We start from the raw sequence: 21049 nt of genomic DNA on the forward strand, positions 1-21049 counted from the left end.
AATTTATAGTTTTTTTAAACATAATATTTTTATAAAGATCCTTTTTAATGGTTTTGGTTCAGTAGAGTTGTTAATAACTGATCAATTGTGAAGAAAACAACATGCTTGAAAATCATGTCTGTTGATGTGTTAATTTCGAAGCATAGGAGTATCAGCTTTTGGCATGTATACTTTACATGACCTGAAAACTGTTCATGAAACATAATAGGCTTAATACAACATATGTTGAGAGGAAACAAGGAGCTTGACAAGAGGAAAGGAAAGAAAAATTGTTTAAAGATTGCACTTAAGCTTTCCGGACTTTGTCATAGACTTTACAGAGTTTGTTGACTCACTGCACTTTTTGAGAACCTCGATTCATCTAGTTGACAGTAGAAATGTTCAACCAGGTTCTTAAAAACTCGCGTGGTAAGAAAACCAGCTAAGTCTTTCCTACAGGTTGCCTCACTACATTTTAACCTGGTCTTTTGGTCTTTGCTACCAGAAACTAATTCATGGATGTGTTGGATTAGATTCTAGGGGTAACACCTTTTGGCCCTGATACTGAATAAGGACCCATCTTTGAAAGTCAGTGTCAAGTGGTAAAACATTTAGTAACATTTTTGTTTGTGCATGCTTCATCTGCTGCATTGCTTTCTGAGTTCAGGGTCACTTGTCTGAGACCCAATGATGATTTTTTAAATGATATACAAGAATAAGAACCAAGGGGTTCAGTCCTACCGAAACTTTTGCAGTTTCCAGTTTGTGCCTTGCAGTGCTGATAATTCACACTGATAGCTGGATATTTGATCCCAGCCAAGGGATTGCTATCCTAGAGAAGAACACCTTATGTTGGTTCTCTCTTCGTCAAATGAGCATATTAGTCAGTGAAGCAGGTGCTTAGCTTTCTTTGCACCATTTGTCTTCCTTTTGGCCTCTTATGCTCCTTCAACAGTGTCATTCTGCGAATCGGAAAATTCTTGTCCTATTGCTTTCATTGATGAGTTCCCTTTTTGTAGATTTAAGGGAAATTGTAAAAAAGGAAAAGAGACTTCCCATGATCTTAATAGTGTCATGCTAGGCCCGGTTAGGTTTGAGTTGGATCTGTCAATGCCTGACGTGCCGCTAAGAACACTGTCCTGGATAGACCTAACCCAAAGACTTTTCATACTACGTTAAGCCTGGAAGCATATCGGGCTTGGATAGTACCATTAACTCTGCCTATCTGACAGGCCTGTATGAGAGTTGCTTCTAAGTTCTAACCCTCCCTTCTCTCTCTATCTGCTTCATCATTCCTTATGCTTCTCCTTCGGCTTTTCTCTTGTTTTTCTTTCTTTCCCATTTATCTTTTTTTTTGTCTCCTTTCACATTCTTTGCCATCATCATCTTATTCTCTCACTCTCTGGTTGGCCATTGTTAAAATTCGCTGCATTTGTCAAGGGACTCTCTCTCTCCCTCTTTCTCTCGGCACCGTGGAACTTCGGGTAATTGTCAAAGGATCTCTCTATCTAAATTACAAGACTTAAAACACCAAGGCATGGGCACTGACTTTGAGTCATTCATGGTGGTACCCTTTTCCCTATTTTTATCCTGTTTTTTAAATATAGTAATCACCCAATTTAGCCAAGGTCCAGACCTGAGGCTGACCCAAGTAGCTTTTGGAATGGGATAAGCCAATTTTTTTTTCTGGATTCAGGCCATATTTTCAGCCCTAGCCCAGCCCATCTCATGCTGGGTACCTGATGTTTTGTTAAGAGTAATAATCATGCATTTAAACCTTAATCCTGCTCATAAAGTGTAAGCATGGTCTGATATCCACCTCTATTAGTAGCCCCATTTTGTTTAGAGTAACTCATGCATTTGAATCATAATCCTGCTCAGGGTAAGCATGGTTTTTGCCCTACATATCAAGTCAAAGGAGAGCTATCTAGAAAATAAATAAGGATTTGAGATTAGAACTTAGAACATTGTAAATATTTGCTCTTGCTTGCCTTATGCTATTTCTTGCCGTAAAAGCCATTATTAGGCTTCCCTCTTGGCTTACAACTGTCTTTTGAGATTTATTTTGGGTAGTATGATTTGGTGAACTTATTAAATCCCACTATAAGCCATGTTGAAAGGGTGCACTGGGAAGAGAAAGGAGGGAAGGAGAGAGTGGTGCATTGGGAAGAAAGTGGGTATATTGGAATGAGGGTGTGTTGTGAAACAAGGCAAGAGATAAAAGGAGGGTGCATGAGAGAGAGGGAGAGATGAAACTCTTTTAATAGGTTTCTTACTGGTTTATAAAGGGGGATGTCCTCGCTGAGGCATACTCATGGATTAACCCACCTCACTTTACTGAGCATAATTTAAGTCCAAGGTTCAAACTTTTTATTGAGAGTAAGCAAGCTGCCTTCATTCAACAGATTTGTGGTTGAATCCATAACATGCTCTAGGTCTGGGATCATATATATATGGGTCAATATTTGGTGCTATTGAAGGCACAAGACTATTAGCTGGAAATCATAAGTTTAAGCGTTATCAACACAATCTGACCACACAGATGTGTTCAGCATGGTTTGTTTGATAAGGATCAAACCTTGGATCGTGTTATTTCGATCTAAAAATTTAAGTTTTTTCAGTCATGAAATTTAGTGTATTGTGGGCCATTGATTTTTGAAGCCCTTAAAAACCCGCTTATATATCATAATCACATGATTCAAGACTCATTTTCTACTGGACAAGAAAAATTCTGAATGATATGAAAGGTGACTTATACTTATATAGTTCCGTGCCTTCAATATCACCAAATATTAACCCTATATACGCATGATGTATCTATGTATAGCATGAGAGGTGTATGTTTAATCCCTATGTTCCTAACTAAAGATCTCCACCTCAAGTTCTATCCACCATGATCCATATGACCCGAGGAAATTATTATCACACCCAATGTTTTAAGAGGATTTTTCAGAGATCAAGAAATCACTTCTCAATTAGGAGGATTTGGGTTTGAAAAGTGGAAACTTCTGAAAGGGAAATTTTGCATTGGGACTGACAGTTTCTCCAATTCTACCTTTTTGTTGCTTCTTACACTGTTCTTCGTTATGCTTGGTTGGTTTGCATTATTTCATATTATTATTATCTCATGAAGTAAATAAATAAAAGTATTAAGGAAAGCCACTGTTGTACTTTGTTGTGAAGAAAAAATAGTGGTAGGAAATGTAGAGGATTGAGAAATAGAAGAGGGGAGAGTATAATAACTTTGAGCTCAACCATCTGATATTTTCTTTATGCTTATTTTGTTTGTCTATTAAATGGCCATATCACATCCTCGAAAGGCAGAAATTTGCAAATATGAAATATGTTAGTGTTGTTCAGTTCAATTTCATCAGATTATCACAGTAATGATCTCCTAAGAAGCAAATTTCGTATCATTATGTTGTATTCCTCAATCTTTTTCACACTTCTTGCTCTTTTGTATCACTTTCTGCTTATGGGACTTTGTTATTGAAACCTTCCAGGAAACTGAACAGCTAAGGGATGCTATAAAGAACGAAATTGCAAAGGCTGAGGTGATTCTCCCACCTGAATACTATTACATGCTGCCATGATGTTTATTCTGTGTAAATAATGCAAATAACAAGGAAGTTCATTAGTAATGAGTCCAGGCACTTTGATTTTTCTAAGGTCCTATTATTGATTTCCTTCCTTTTTTTTTTAAACTTTGTATTCTCATTCCATGATCAATCTGTGTAATACAGGTGCAAGCAATCATGACAAACATTTCACTTTTATTCTCTATTCATTTCATAAGAATTGCTGTTATCACTCTTTGAAGCTTTTTTCTTTTCCTCAGCATACTCGGATCAGTATGCATGAGAAACTCATACGGATGAACATTTATTAATTTCCTTTTCTTCTCGATTTTTTTTAGAGTTATTATTTCAAGGCTGATGTTTACCAAGAATTTTTTTCAAGTGAGTTATTACTAATGGTATTAACCTAAAACTGATCTACTCATGAAGGTAATAGCTTTATACCTATCAAGTCCTTGGGTGTCAATTGTTGCCCAAATTTGTCAGATGTTTATTTCACTGCATTCTATGTATTAACTGTTGCATAGATTTTCCTTATTATTTTCAATATCTTTACAAAGTGACATGCTATTCCTAAATGCAATTCTTTGAAATATTTCATATACAGCGTTTGTTTTTAATGTTGCATGTATGCTTAATGTACCTTACAGATTACTTCTTTTTTTTTGTTCAATTGTTCTTATTGGGCCATGTTGCCAGTTTTATCACTTGTACTACGCATGGTTTGTATAAAGTTTTCATTGATTTTTTGAACGCAAGATTGTCCTAACTGTTAGCATTTTACTTGATGTATAGTGGCTAGCAGCTTGGTTTTTGGCTTGAGGCACAAATAATAATTAAAAATTTGTGGTTAAAATTTATTAAAAACATTTGTATCAGAGCAAGTATTCGACTGTGTGCATGTATGTGGTTTGAGGCTTCAAACATGATGCCTCAGAGAGGCTCCTTGTCAATAGGTTTCTGCTCAATCTTTATTGCAAACCACTCATCTGAAGCTAACATCTGCTTTAATTCATTTTGACGAATGACAAGGCTCGTAATAGTCAAAATATTCATAGAAAACCTTGTGCGTATCATTTCGGCTCCGTTGGTAAACCTCTTCATCAAGTGTAAGATGTTCGAAGGATTACAGATGAATTTTGTTATTTTTTTGCATGTTTCAATGTACCCACACCAATATATTCAAGCATGAGATCATACCAATGCGTTGCACATGGACACCAAACAAAACATTTATAGTGCTCCTGCACCATTAACCCAATAGTTTTGAAGTTTGCTGCATTATCAATAGTGAATTAGACCACATTTTCAGGTTTAACATTCTCCACCACATCTTTAAAATTCACAAACTCATTTGCCGTCTTTGCTCGATAATACATGTTTGTAGATTTCAAAAATATGATGCCTTTAAGACAAGACCAAAAAATTTACCAGATTTTTGTCGTCTCTTGTTCGTCTATCCATTGCTTCACTTATGCAACAACTTTCTTCAAAATCGTGATGCTCAATGCATGATAGTAGGGAATCTTGTAACAAGTTCATATACTGGTTGTTGCATCAGCCATAACCTTTAAACGATACGAGTTTGCACTCTTGAAGGGTGTACAAGTCATAAAAAAACATGCAATTGCTAGATCTGTTGGCTCTGTTATTTGCTTGGAGACCATGGTAGAACGTATATCAGGTTGGGGTCTAGGAGTTGTGGTAAGTGGAAAATATGTACAAATCCCATGCCTTAGACTCGTAAATCCTCTCTCTTCCTCCTTCCCCTACTACTACCATTATGGGTTGGTGCACACTTAGGACCACCGTTGCCTGTCCCCACCTCTACCCCTTTTCTTTTTGCTGTCGTATAATCTCCAACTCCTTAGTTGGGCTGGTCACGTTGCCCGTTGCTTCTGTGACACCCCAAAAATCCAGGATTTGTAACTTTTAGAATAGTTTAGAAAGCTTTGAAATCATACGATTATCAGAGTTTAAATAGTAATTCAGCAGAAAATGATATTTTTAAAACAAGTCAATGGACCTTGAGCGCATTACAGCGTAAACTTTTCTTTGTTGAATTCCGCACAACTATTGAAATCAAATGGTTTCAAAATGCAGTTTCAATAATTGAGAATTTGTACATCAGATTTTGCAACTCATTATATTTATTGAAACCAAAAAGAAGTTTAGTATAACAGTTTTAGTAACTCAAGGTTTAATTAAAAGAAAATTTTTGAAATACACTTTATACCAAATTTACCAATATGTCCTCAGGAGCGAAACGTCAGGAAAAGAGTCTCATCTTGATCTCATGACGTCATCATGCCATCACAAGCCGCATTGACCTATATATCACCTGCCCATAAAATAGGTCAGTTTCACGAAAAACTGATAGGTGCGCAAGTGAGACAATATAGAATTGAATTAAGCAATTTAGAACAAGAGATGAGTTATATCAAGCATATGCAAATAGACTATGCAAATGAATAACTATTTTTAACATGAACAATTGAGTATGCAAACAAATACAGGTTTTCAATATGAACAATTTACTATAAAATCAAGTGAGCTATCAACTATCATAGAGTAAGAGTTTATTTCACATAAAACATACACAATTTCACGGCAAGCAAATACATTAATCATAAGGTGCAAGCAATTACACAAGCAGTTCTATTAATTACAAGGCGCAGGTAGTTCATAAACCACAAGCTATAAGCAATTGCACCACAAGTAGTTTATAAGCTATATGCGGTAGGCAATCACACGACAATAATTATATTAATCATGGATTGTAAGCAACTCATAAGACAAGCAGCTATAATAGTCTTAGTTGTAAACCGTTCGTAGATTACGAGTTGTAAGCCATTACATTGCAAGCAATTCTACCAAGCATATGGTATAGGCTGTGTGCAAATTACAAACCATAAACAATTGTACAATCAAGCAATTGCATTAGCCATAAGATGTAAACGGTTCGTAGATTTAAGTTGTAAGTAGTCACATTAGTCATAAGAGACTCAAACCAATAAATGCTACATTACAACCAACACAAATAGTTTAACCAAGTAGTAAAGCAAGTCACATGCATCATATTGCAACTAGCATAATGCTATTATCATAAGCATTTAACTAGTACGAGCAGCTAGTTATTACTAGCAAAGAACTAGTGTAACGCTGAAACAAACGTACATACTTCAACGAGTAGTATATTGAATTATTGAGCAAACAAGCAAGTCACGTCACATCCTGCACATCTCAATAATGTGAATAGTTTAACTTATGTTTCGATATTAGCTGGCTAGGCGGGTATGCGTAAGGCACGAAACGTAGAAACAGTCGAGACCAGTCTAGGGGTTTATTATGTTATGTGTTTTAGATAACCCGGATGACTGACTGAGTCCGCTCCTAAGGGGATGGCCAATGGCCAAGAGAGTAAATCCCCAAAGGCGTGTGAGTGGTTCATGGATGCATCAAACTGTAAGCTACCTTTTGTAGCCCATTTCTCCTAACTCCGATGACTGGAGAATCCGAGTCTTTTGCCCGTTACTGTCATTAAAGGACCTGTCCATCGGAGTTTTGTACCATCTGTCCTCTCTCTGGACGAACCGTGTCGAACGAGCACGATGGGGGTTTCTTAACCGCTGCCCCGTTCTACATGCTCTGGTCTTTCGACCCACTCAAGCATCTTGCCTGTGAAGGCGAAACCATCACTATTATGTGGATTATACGTACCATTGCACGTTCGAGGTAAACATGGACCTCTCATCCTACTCATCGTAATACGCAACATACTTGTTCAAAAGTACAACCACGATGAGAGGGGAATGAATTTCTCATATGAAATCTCCAACACATTTGCTTTGTAAAAGTACACAGTGTAATCACTTGAGTTCATATTTGTGTCCTTTAGACCCTCACGAGCTTTTTGCCTGTTAGGCAATCATCAACATTACATGATTACAATAAGGTGCCAAAACAGGTTTTGAGGTTACCACAAACCTCTCATCCGATCATCGTAACACCAATGTGACGTACCTGTCAAAAGGTACGACCATACTTGTCAAAAGGTACGACAACGATAAAAAGGGAAAACAATTTCTCAAAAGAAACCCCAACATTTATCTTTTATAAAAAAAGTGATACAATAATTACTCAGTTTGATAAGATCAAGTCTTTTAAATTATATTAACAACAATGGCATATTGCACGATATGAGATTGCCTCAGATCTCTCATTCGATCATCGTAGTACTACCATGTCGCACATGTCTACAAGTACGTTACGACGAAAGGGGGGTATAGGTTTCTCAATAAAAACCCCAACACAAAATTTACACTAAGATTCAATGCAAATCAAAAACTGCTCAGATGTCATACACTCTCTTTTGGAGTGACGATACAATATTGCATGCAGGAGATCGCTACGGATCTTGCTTCTGTCTTCCAAAGACACAATAATTTGGGAGACTTGATTGTTATATTGCAACTCCCAAAACCTTCGAGCTTGCTTTGCAAGACTGCACCCTCGATAAGTTATAATCCTTTTCAGAGTTTCCGAATCATATCAAAATATCAAATTAGAGTTGTAAAGCATTCTATTTGAAAGTGCTGACTTGGAAAACTTAGTTGCACTTTCGCAGCTTGCGAGACTTCCAATCTTCACTTTTGCAAAACGGTGCATTTGAAAACTGGATTCGCATAAGGAATCCTTTTTAAAAGGAACTATTGCGCACAAGTGCCACTCGCATCCTTCGAAAATTAGCGAAAAATAGGATATATAAAAAGCTTTGTTTACTTGTATACCATAACTGTGAGCATGTGCATATTATAGCGTGATAGCAAAGTACTAAGCAATATTCGATATGCAAAATCACACATTATGCGCAAAGCAGATAAGTACAAGAAAGAAATAAAGTATGACTAGGCATATCTAGCATGCCTATTTTAATTATCTCAACTTAATTCAGTTCATCTACTGCCCTTTTGCGCAACTTTCCCCTACCTTGGGAAGTTGCGAGGTTTCGATCGTCTTTGAGCGTAGGTGATGATGGCTCGGGTCGCGGGGCACGAACGAGCTCCGTTGTGCAAGCTGAGAGAAGTAAATTGTTAATATAGTAAAAACAAAATGAAAGAAAGATAAGGGGCAGAGGATATACTAGAAATCTGGAAATGGCAGGGGCTTCACCCCTGCCTGACGAAACCTGGGAACGGCAGTCCCTGCCTGACAAGAACCGAGAGGCAGGGCGACTACCCTGCCAGACAGAAGGTTCAAACGGCAGGGGCGAGGCCCCTGCCTGAGCAAACTACGAGGAGGCAGGGGCGAAGCCCCTGGCTGACACATCCAAAGAGGGGGGGGGGGGGGTGCGAAGGACAGAGATGGGGCGAACCCCTGTCTATTGAGGAAAAAGAAGGGGCATAGAGAGAGTAACCTGAGAAGGGACCGACAAGGTCGGCGTCACCAACGATGGCTCGCAGGCCGGAGTTCGGAGGCCGATCAGAAGGGGAGAGAGGGTGAACACTGTAAAACCCGCATTTTAAAAAAAAAAAAATTTGTTTTGGACCCGGGCCGGGTCGGGTCCGGACCCTACCCGGGACCCTTTTTTTTTAGGGTTTTAATAACCCGACACAGGAGAAAGGGTTTTGTTAAAACCCTTTCCCCTGTGCGCCGCGCCCTCCACCCCGCCTGTGACCCGATAAGGGAAACCCATCGGGGTTTCCCCATTTATCGTCCCCCTAGCTCTTTAAGAGCATCGTAGGAGGGCGAGGGGAGGCACGCCTCCCCTCTCGAGCTTCCTCCCCCGCGCCGGTCTCCTTCCCTGCTGCACCCGCCGCCGACGCCGGGAACCACCCCCCCCCCTCCCCCAGGTACGCCGTTCTTCTCTTCTCCTCCCTCTTTTCTTCCTCACCCCCCCTCCTTGTCACCTCGCCGGGAGGCCGGCAGGCTCACAGCCGCTGCCGCAGGCCTCCCACTGCCTCCCTGTACCATCGGGGGCCCCGATAGGTGGCTTACGCAGCCCCTGTCGTCCCCTTCTCTCGCTGGGGATCGCCGGAGTGCCGGCAGGGGACCTGAGGCCCCTGCGACCCCCCTCCCTGTCACCTCGCCGGGAGGCCGGCAGGTGGTTCACAGCCACTGCCGCGGCCTCCCATCGCCTCTCTGTGTCGCCAGGGCCCCGACAGGTGGCCTACGCGGCCCCTGTCGTCCCCGTCTCCCTCTGCGATTCGCCGGAGTGCCGGCAGGGGACAGGTGGCCCCTGCGGCACCCCTTTTTGCTGCCACTTCATGCTGTCGGCAGGGGTTGGCCCCTGCCGACCTGTGCTTTCGGCAGGGGCTGGGCCCCCTGCCGTCTGGTGCTGTCAGCAGGGGTGGCCCTTGCCGACCTGTGTTGTCGGCAGGGGCTCAGCCCCTGCCACTTCGTGCTGACGGCAGGGGTTGGCCCCCTGCCATCCTTGTGCTTCTGGCAGGGGTTGGCCCCCTGCCATCCTTATGCTTCCGGCAGGGGCTGGCCCCCTGCCATCCATTGTTTCCGGCAGGGGCTGCCCCCCTGCCATCCATTGCTGTCGGCAGGGGCTCAACCCCTGCCACTGTGCGCCGTTGGCAGGGGCTCAGCCCCTGCCACTTGGTGGCTGTCGGCAGGGGTTGGCCCCTGCCGCTACGCTATGTTTAGGCAGGGGCTTTTTCCCCCGCCGCTTGTCTGTTTTCGGCCAGCAGGGGCACACCTCTGCTGCCTCTCTTTTCCTATAGGCAGGTTTGTCTTTCTTTTGCTCCGCATGATAATTAACGTAGCACTGTTGCAGACTTCGTATCGGACCCCCGCTCTGGCTCCGCGGCCCGAGCCTCGTATCATCTACACGCGTAGACGCACGCAGCTGCACGACATCCCGAGGTAGGGGAAAGTCGCACGAAGGGTTTGTGTGAATGAAATAAATTATAAGGATTCTGTGATAGAATAGTTTATTTGACATGCATTCTTACTCGTAGAATTTCTTAACTGGTGATTGTCTGTATGGTGTTTCCGCTCCCGTATTTGTTTTGAAATTACATGCTTATTGTGAGCTCTACGAGTAGACTCCTTGCTAGAAAGATCTTATTATTGTATTTCCGCCTTGCTCACTGTTATAAGTTACTATAGATGCATTATTGATTATTGCCTGATGAATCTTGTATGAGACTTCTTGTTTCTTAGTATTCGAGTATGCCAAGTATAATACAGATTTTTACAAAACTTTGTGATGGGTTATCTATCGAGAAACCCACAAATTACTATCATTAGAACTGAAGACAGGTATGATACAAATAGTACTGGGGGTCATTGAGTACCTCGAAGTGATCAAGCAACTCTTTATTGATATCAATGAGATAATACCGGCCTCCACAGGCCCATTTGCTCATAAGGCAATACATGCATGAACCAAAAGTATCATAGAACATTTTATGTTGCCCTCTCATCGTAGTCGTATCTCTAGGGAGGTACAACCGTACTTTTGGACAAGTACGTCCCATGTGGGTTACGATGGTTGGGGGATGAGGTTGTAGCAACCTCGATGCGTGCAATTGGCACAATGCTGAGATCACATAAATGGTGACCTTTCGCCTTCACAGGCAAGATGCTCGAGTGGGTCTAATAGACCAGAGCATGTAGGATGGGGCAGCGGTTAAGAAAACCCCGTCGTACCCATTCGATCTTCACGGTTCATCAAGGGAGAGGATGGATGGTACAAAGACTCCGATGGACAGGTTGTTAACAACCACCCCACGGGCAAAAGACTCGGTTTCCCCAGTCATCGGAGTTAGGGGAATTGGGATTACCATAAATTATCCTAGGTGGTAACTCCCAGGCACTTCTGCAGAAGTTGGATGCATCCATGGGCCACGAATGCCTTTGGGGATTTACTCTCTTGGTCACTGACCGTCCCCTTAGGAGCGGACTCAGCCAGCCATCCGGGTTAATGAAAACACCTGACATAATAAACCCCCGGATCGGTCTCGGCTGTTTCTACGTTTCGCGTCTGTGCGTACCCACAGGCCAGTTAATATCAGAACTTAAAGAATATATTCAGGAATAGATATAGATGACTGAGACTTACACTGCTTCTCTTTGCACTTATTACATTTGCTAGAATAGACTACAACTGCTTTAATTGCTTAAATATCATAACTGCTTATCTCATGAATGTCCTGTTTTATTCTCATTCTACTTATCTGTTCGTGCACCTACTAGTTTGTTATGAAACTGACCCATTTCATGGGCAGGTGAGGAGTAGGACTTCACTGGCGGCCGATGGCGTGGTGCAACGTGGATCAAGATTCATTTTCTTTCTGCTGGCGGCTTGGCTCTGGGACTTTTTGGAGTTTTTCTTAGATTTATTGAACTTTGGAATAAAAGGCTCATTTTGTAATAAACTGCAGATTTTAATCGATTGCCTTATTTCTTAAATTTCTTTAAGATGTTGTACATGTGAATGATGGTTTTTCAGCTAACGTACCCAGGATTGTTGACTTGTGTTCCTTTCTAAATGTCTTCCGCTGTTGTTTTTAAAGATTAAACTTTAAATCTTTGAAAGGTTTTTTCGATAAGGTTTTCGAAATCACAAGTCGAAATTTTGGGGCGTTACAAACACAGAGAGGGTGAGGATGGCGTTGGGGTCGCAGTCGCCCGCAGGGAGCCAGTGGTGTTCGTGGCATGCCGGACAGGAGGGCTACCCGGGCTAGCTCCGACGAATTGAGGAAGACGAGAGAGAGTGAGAGAGAGAGGAGGGTGATCGGGAGGGAGAGGAGGAAAGAGGCGCACGTGCCCTCTTTCCTCTCGCACGGCCTCTTAAAGGGCCCAGTTGGAGGCATGAATCGGGAAACCCCAGCGGGGTTTCCTTTTCCAAGGAGAAACGAGAGGAGGGAAACAGAGCGACTACGGGGGGGGGGGGGGGGGGAAGAAAAGAAAGAAAAAAGGCGAGGGTTTAAAACCCTCGCGATAACGATTTATAACCGTAATGGGTTACGGGTTCGGGTCGGATATGACCCAGGTCCAAAAGTTTTTTTTTTAAAACTTGGGTTTTACAGCTTACCATACGTTTTAGGTGGCATTTCTTGGTCTCAGGTTTAGGACATATTGTAGCCGCCAATTTTTGTTGTCTCATATTGTTTTTTCATTCTCTTCCTCTAAGATTCCTTCAATATATCTTGCATCTATCATTTCACAACACTTGGCAGTTGCGTAGTGTAATGAAACAAGCGAAAATACAACAGAGTTCCCAATAAGGATCAACACAAATACAAATGAAGTGCACAAACACTAATTCATCAAAAGATGATAAAAAGTGAGAATAATCTCAAGAACATAACACACAAACACAATTAGCCACTAAGGGCATACACAATAGCCACTAAGGGCACACACAACACAATGTAAAAATATAAAATCCGCTAAGAAATGCTTAGAAAAGCATAGGGATTACAAGGGCTTTCAACCCCTATTTATAATACAAGAGGGAGTGAAGGAGGCAGCCAAACTAGACATTGGGCTAGCCCCCAACGGTCATATTTATGACCGTTGGGAGCAGCCCAACAGCCATAAAGTAAAGAAAAAAAAAGAAAGGAATAAAAAAATAAAACACAATACATAAGCCTCTAATAGGCTTACACCTATACATGGGTGAAATGATGGGTATTTCAGTTTACATAAAACAGAAAATAGTAAATATGATATATATATATATATATATATATATATATATATATTAACACTTCCCTTCAAACTTACGGTGTAATCACCAAGAAGAGACAAAAAACGAGGTGAGGTGAAGGCAAGACCCTAGTGAAGAAGTCTGTCAGCTGACATTCCGAAGTAGCATAAGGTAATTCAATGGTTCTCAGCAAAAATTCTTCTTAGACATAATGACAATCCATCTTTATATGCTTGGTGCGTTCATGGAATGTGTGATTTCTTGTAATATAAATATCACTTTTATTGTCGCAGCACATCTTCAAAGGACTAGAGATGATTAGACCCATATCTTTGAGAAGCCCCCTCAACTAAATGATTTTCATCGTTGTGGTTGCCATGACTCTATATTAAGCTTATGTGGATGACAAGGAGACCTGCTACTGCTTCTTGTACCTTCAAGATATAAGAGAGTCACCTAAAAAAACACAAATACCCGTAGTTGAGATTGTATCATTGGGATTACCTCCCAAATCGACATCAGTATAAGCAATTAACTCTAAAGAAGAGAAAGAGGATAAAAATAGCTCTTTGGTGATAGTATTCATGATATATCTGACAATTCGCAGAACACTCATATGCACCGTAGTTGGTGCATGTTGAAACTGACTGGCTGAGTGAACCACATGAGAGATGTCTAGCCTAGTGATGAATAAGTAAGTCAAGGATTCAACCGATTGTTGGTACGGAGTTGGTTCATCAAGTAGAGTTCCATCCTCTAATCTTAATTTTGCATATACAACTTTTGGTGTATAAACCCTTTTATCATCAGAGATTCCAGATTTGACAATAATATCTACAACCGGTTTCATTTGAGACAACACATATTCTCGAGGAGAATAAGCTACTTCAATACCTAGAAAATACCTTAAAAACCAAGGTCAAACATATCAAAATATTTTTTAAGAATATTTTTAATTTCATCAATTCCGTTTTTGTTATTGTGGAAACTTGAATGAGGTGCACCATAACCGAGGCAGAAGAAGAGAGAGAGAGAGAGAGAGAGAGAGAGAGAACTCGTTAATTCTCCTTAGGACTAATCTCCTCTAAGTTAAATAGAGAGAAGCCAATAAAAGAAATTACATACAAGTCCCTCCGTAATTATGAAATATCAAATAACCTACTTTTTAAGAAAGCTTAAGCTTAAAAACTCAATAGGACAATTAGTCTCAACACTCCCCCTCAAGCTGGAGCATAAATATCAATCATGCTCAGCTTGTCACAACATTTTGAGAAATTTGGTCTAGCAAGAGGCTTTGTAAACATATCTGCAACTTGGTCCTCCGACTTTAGATATTTGGTAGCGATATGACCAGCTTGAACCATATCTCTTACGTAGTGGCAATCAACCTCAATATGTTTTGTCCTCTCATGAAAGACATGATTGTTCGCTATATATGTGGCTGCTTTGTTATCACACATCATTGTCATGGGAGAGGAAATCTTCACCTGAAGATCATTTAGTATAGTACGAACCCACATTAATTCAACAACAATTTGTGCCATAGCCCTATATTCTGATTCTGCACTTGACCTAACAACCACATTTTGCTTCTTACTTCTCTATGAAATTAGGTTATCTCCCATAAACACACAGAATCCTGTAGTAGATTTTCTATCAACTACAGATCCTGCATAGTCAGTATCAGAGTAAGCCACTATTTTCAGGGTTCCACCTTTCTTGAATAATAACCCTTTTCTAGGAGAAGATTTTAAGTACCTGAGAATCATTATTGCTGCATTCCAATGTACTTCAGTTGGTTTGTCCATAAATTGGCTAACTTTGCTTACTGCTAAAGCAATATCAGGTCTGGTCATAGTTACATATAGTAGCTTCCCTACCAGTGAGCGATAGCTTTTGCTATCAACAGGTTTCGACCTTTCCTCAAACAACTGAACTTTATGGTCCATGGGAATATTTGCTGGTTTAGCTCCTAACATTTCAGTCTCTTTTAATAAGTCAAGAACATACCTTCGTTGAGACAAAACCATTCCTTCATGGCTCCTGGCAACTTCTATACCCAGAAAATATCTAAGTGAACCAAGGTCTTTTGTAACAAAATGTTTCTGAAGATGAGCTTTTGTAGCTTCAATATCTTTCATATCATCTCCTGTAAGAATGATGTCATCCACATATACCACCATAACACCAATACCTGATTTAGTTCTCTTAATAAATAGAGTATGGTCTGCCGCCGACCTATTGAAGCCAAAACTTGACATCACTTCAAACAACTTTTGAAACCATGCACGCGGACTTTGTTTCAAACCATATATCGCCTTTCTCAATCTACACACCTTCTGACACTCCCACTCAACCTCAAAACCAGGAGGTTGTTGCATGTATACTGTCTCAGATAGATCCCTATATAGAAATGCATTTTTCATATCTAATTGACATAAATTCCATCCGTGGTGAACGGCAACGCAGAGAACAAGACGAATGGTACCCATCCGTGCAACAGGAGAAAAAGTTTCAAAGAAATCAATACTATAAGTCTGAGTATACCCTTTTGCTACTAATCTGGCCTTGTACCTTTCAATAAAACCATTTGATTTGTACTTTATTGTATATACCCATTTACATCCAACAATGTCAGCATCCACTGGGGAATCAACTAGATCCCATGTATGTTGAGACAATAAGGCATCCATTTCTTCTTGCATGACCAGCTTCCACCTGTTATCGAGCTCTGCCTGTTGATAGTTCAGAGGAATAGTTTCAGCAGATAAGGCTGAAACAAAAGCTTTCATCTGATTTCCAATTCTGGCATCGGATACAAAATGAGATATGGGATATAAGGTACATTGTCGTGTCCCCTTCCGTAGAGCGATTGACCTGTTATTATCATCATGAAGATCACTGTTGTCAGTAGTACTTACCTCAGGAGAAGAAGAAGATGAAGGCACTGGAGGGGGTAGAGCTCTACACACATATACCAATGGAGGATTATGAAATCGTGAAGGAGATAAAGTTTGGTTCGGTAATGGGGGCACAGATTCCAAAGGAAAAGGAGGTACAAGAAGTGAAAATAACTCCGTTGGATCAACTTGCATCTGAGTGCAGGCACTCAAGTAATATGGAATGGATTCCAAGAAAGATACATCCGCACTGATATACTCTCACCGAGAAATTGGATCATAACATCGATATCCCTTTTGATTTTTGGGATAACCTATAAACATGCATTTTGTAGCTTGAGCAGCTAATTTATCACGGTCAGGTCCAAGTTTGTGCACAAAACAAACTCATCCAAATATTTTAGGTGAGAAAGAGAAGAGTGGGGCATTTAAATTTAGGATATGTAGTGGAATTCGATCTCCCACGAAAGATGAAGGCATGCGGTTGATCAGATAACAGGTAGTGACAACAGCATCACCCTAATATGACGCAGGAACATTTGATTGAATCATAAGGGTACGTACTGTTAAAATGTAAAACTGTACATATATGTATATATAATAATATTATATTATTATATATATATAAATACATTTTTCATTTCTTTCTTTTCTGTAAATTTTTTCCTTTATTTTCATTTTTTGTCTTTATGTCATCTAGTTCAGTTTGAAATAGAATGACTGTTGCTAGTCAAGTCCTGTCCAGACTTGACTAGCAATAGAGCTGTTGGACTGACACATTCCAACAACTCTAAATAGAGTCCTCTTTCAGCTGTGTATATAAAGGGGTGCAGCTCCTCTTGTATTTTACTCCAATGCTTCTTAAGCAATTGGTTTTTCATATCAATAAAGAATACATTTTTATTTTTATTTTGTTTCCAGTTATACCCTTTTTAAGGGTTATGCTTTAGTGTCATTCTTGACACTTGCTCTTGTTAATCTAAGCTCGTGTTTCGAAGATCCCCATTTCATTTCATGGTATCAGAGCCGCGGAAGTACTAAATCTTGAGGAAAAGCTGCCTCGGTTTCCGTGCCCGTCTGCAAAAGTGTTCGCCACTTGAAGAGAAGTGTTTTATCACTTCATTGGAGAAGATTTCACATCTTGTTGTATTGTTTTTTTTTTCTTTCTTTTTCATTTTCCTTCTTGTTTCTCTTCTATCCCTATTCTTTCTCTCATTGTAATCGATGGATGACAATGATAAAGTCACCATCATGCCTATGAAACTAAGTGATACGAACTATGTAACATAGGCTTCAATCATGAAGCACCATATATGGGGAAAAGGCTTATGGGGGATTGTGGATGGTTCCGATTCGGAACCTAAGCTATCTCTTACTAAAAAGGAGGGAGATAAAGAGGTCCCTCTATCGGAAGAAGAGAAAATCAAGGCTATTGCCTCATACGAGAAGAAATGGAAAGAATGGAGAATATCTCATGCGAAGATAATGTCATGGCTTATCAATAGCGTTGACATTAAAAAATGCTCAAGTCTTGCCAAATTTGATCATGCCGATAAGGCATGGGAATACCTTAAGAATATGTATTCCCTTAAAGATATTGCACACGTGTGCAACCTCCAAGAAAAAGTTCGAATGATGACACAAGGAGACAAAACTATTCGTGAATATTACAATGGGTTGTCCGAACTTTGGGAAGAACTTTCCCTTTTAGAACCAAAGTGGCATTGTGCCGAAGACATCGAGCTTCGTCAGAAACAACTCGATGCCGAACATTTTTACCAGTTTATCATTGGATTAAGGCCGGAATTTGAAACCACTAAATCGGCCCTACTTCACCGGGGAAAAAATCCTTCTATTGTTGAAACTATTGAAGAGTTAACAATGGAAGAAAATCGTCTCCGGAAAGGTTCTTTAAAAATTGAAGATGATTTCGTTTTAGTCGTGTCTAGACCAGGGAATCATGTTCGATCATATAGGCCTCCTCACTTTAACCGACAAAATGGTGACTATGATAAGAAGAAAGTTATTTGTCATCACTGTCATGAACCGGGACACTACAGGCCACAATGTCCCAAACTTAAGGAGCTGAGAGAAAAAAGAGCTGCAATTGCTGGATCAGAGCCTAAAGATCAGGATGCACTAGTTTCCTTGGCCCAACTAATGGAGATTCTTCAGCTTCTCATCAAAGGTGCCTCTTCCTCATCTGAAGCTTCAACCGGCGCAGCAGCCTCATCTTTTTCTGATCTAGGTAAAATTTCGTGGCTTCTTGACTCTGGTGCATCTTTTCATATGACCCCAAATAATCAAAGTCTATCCAAATGTGTTAAAAATAAAACAAGTGTGTCAAAGGTCTTTACTGCTGATGGGACTTCTCTTGAAATAGAAGGAATAGGAAATTTTGAAAAAATTTATAAAACAAAAAATTTTTTTATTCCAGAAATTAGACATGTTCTCAAATTAAATTTAAATCTTTTATCTGTATCTCAAATTTCTGATTATGGGTGTAATATTTCTTTTTCTTCTCATGGTTGTTGGGTACAAGATCGCCAGTCAGGCAAGCTGATTGGGGAAGACCATAGAGAAGGAGGACTCTATTACATGGATTTTTTGGAAATGCCGAAGAAAGCTTTTTGTTATAATATTCAAAAAATAGAGTTGGAACTATGGCATAAGAGACTTGGTCACCCACATATAGCCAAAATCCAACATTTTCCAAATCTAGGAAAATTTTGTAACTCTGAATCATTTGATTGTAAAGATTGTATTCTCAACAAAATAAAAAGATTACCATTTCAGAACAAAACCTTTTTCTCTTCAAGACCACTTGAATTAATACACTTGGATGTTTGGGGTCCTGCACCAGTAATTTCTAAAGGAGGATTTGTTTACTATGTTATTTTTGTCGATGATTTCTCCCGACATACGTGGATGTACTTTCTCAAACATAAGTCTGAAGTATTTTCATACTTTCAAACTTTTCATAATATGGTTAAAAACAAGTTTTAAAATGATATTACTATTTTTCGCACAGATTCAGGAGGAGAGTTCTTATCCACAGATTTTCAAGCAAAAAATGATATCAAATGGATAGAAGCCATGAAAGCTGAATTAGATGCACTTGAAAAGGCTTCTACATAGAATATTCAAGATCTTCCTCCAGGGAAGAAAACTATAGGATGTCGATGGGTTTATAAAATTAAAACCAAGAGTGATGGTACTCTTGAAAGATATAAAGCCCGTTTAGTAGCCAAAGGTTATGCCCAAGAATATGGGATTGATTATGAAGAAACCTTTGCTCCGGTGGCTCGTATGACTACTGTCCGAACCTTAATTGCCTTAGCTTCTATCAAAAAATGATCTATTTTTCAAATGGATGTCAAAAATGCTTTTTTAAATGGAAAGCTAGTTGAAGAAGTATATATGGAACCCCCTCCTGGTCTAAGTATTCCTAAGGGTGCAGTCCTTCGCTTAGAAAAAGCTCTTTATGGACTTAAACAAGCACCAAAAGCTTGGTATGATAGGTTTAGTCGTGTTATGGTTGATATTGGTTTTCAATTTTGTTTAACTGACACTGCTTTGTTTATTAAGAATTCTGATGCAGGGATCATTGTGCTTCTTCTTTATGTGGATGATATGATCATCACCGGAAGCGATAAACAGGGAGTTGAAACAATCAAAACACTTCTTAAATCTCATTTTGAAATGACTGATTTGGGCTTGTTGAGATATTTTTTAGGCATTGAAGTTGTTTATTTTCCTAGAGGATATTTATTATCTCAGACTAAATTTGCTTTTGATATTGTTTTCAGGTCTGGTATTACTGATGATAAGAAAGTCGACACTCCAGAAGTTAATGTTAAAATGAAGATTGATGATGGAGAACTTCTTGCAGACCCTACTCCTTACAGACAGCTTGTCGGGGCACTTTCCTATCTATCCATTACCAGACCAGATATAGCACATGCTGTTCATACAACAAGTCAATTTCAACATGCTCCTACTTCTGTTCATATGGGAACAGTCATGCGTATTATCAGATACATCAAGTCCTCTCTTTCACGAGGACTTTTCTTATCTTCCTCCTCTTCTTTTGATTTAATTGCATATACTGATGCTGATTGGGGAGGTGATCCCAATAACAGACACTCAACCACTGGCTTTTGTGTCTTTTTAGGGGAATCATTAATCTCGTGGAGGTGTAAAAAGCAGCAGAAGGTATCTCTCTCATCCACCGAAGCTGAATACAGAGCCATGGCAACCACGACCATGGAAGTAGTTTGGCTCCGACGACTGCTTGCTGACATGGGAGTTGAAGCAACAAAGGCTTCACAAATGTGTTGTGACAACAAAAGTGCGATCTACATTGCCAGTAACAAAACATTCCACGAACGCACCAAACACATCGAAATGGATTGTCACTACGTCAGAGAGGAATATCTACACGGGATAATTGATCTGCCATATGTCACTTCAGAATATCAGTTAGCAGACTTCTTTACAAAGCCTCTCGCTGCTCCCCGATTTCACTTTCTCTTAGACAAACTTTCGCTCATTGTACCATAAGTTTGAGGGGGAGTGTTAAAATGTAAAACAGTACATATATGTATATATAATAATATTATATTATTATATATATATATAAATACATTTTTCATTTCTTTCTTTTCTGTAATTTTTTTCCTTTATTTTTATTTTTTGTCTTTATGTCATCTAGTTCAGTTTGAACTACAATGACTGTTGCTAGTCAAGTCCTGTCCAGACTTGACTAGCAATAGAGTTGTTGGACTAACACATTCCAACAGCTCTAAATAGAGTTGTTGGACTGTGCCCAACAGCTCTATTGAGTCCTCTTTCAGCTGTGTATATAAAGGGGTGCAGCCCCTCTTGTATTTTACTCCAATGTTTCTTAAGCAATTGGTTTTTCATAT

The 21049-nt window shown here is 39.9% G+C and overlaps 1 protein-coding gene across 2 annotated transcripts in view; it reads left to right on the plus strand.

Annotated features, from left to right (window-relative positions):
* Positions 1-21049, plus strand: part of LOC149842504 (serine/threonine-protein kinase STY46-like) — an 81283-nt gene that overhangs the window by 25288 nt on the left and 34946 nt on the right. For both annotated transcript variants that reach the window (XM_089999237.1, XM_089999238.1), the window contains exon 7: positions 3483-3533. In XM_089999237.1, coding sequence (XP_089855363.1) covers positions 3483-3533 — 51 coding nt within the window. The remainder of the gene's footprint in view (positions 1-3482; positions 3534-21049) is intronic.

Source organism: Nuphar pumila, chromosome 3 (genome assembly GCF_984573655.1).
Source record: "Nuphar pumila chromosome 3, dmNupPumi1.hap1.1, whole genome shotgun sequence".
Classification (NCBI taxonomy): domain Eukaryota; kingdom Viridiplantae; phylum Streptophyta; class Magnoliopsida; order Nymphaeales; family Nymphaeaceae; genus Nuphar; species Nuphar pumila.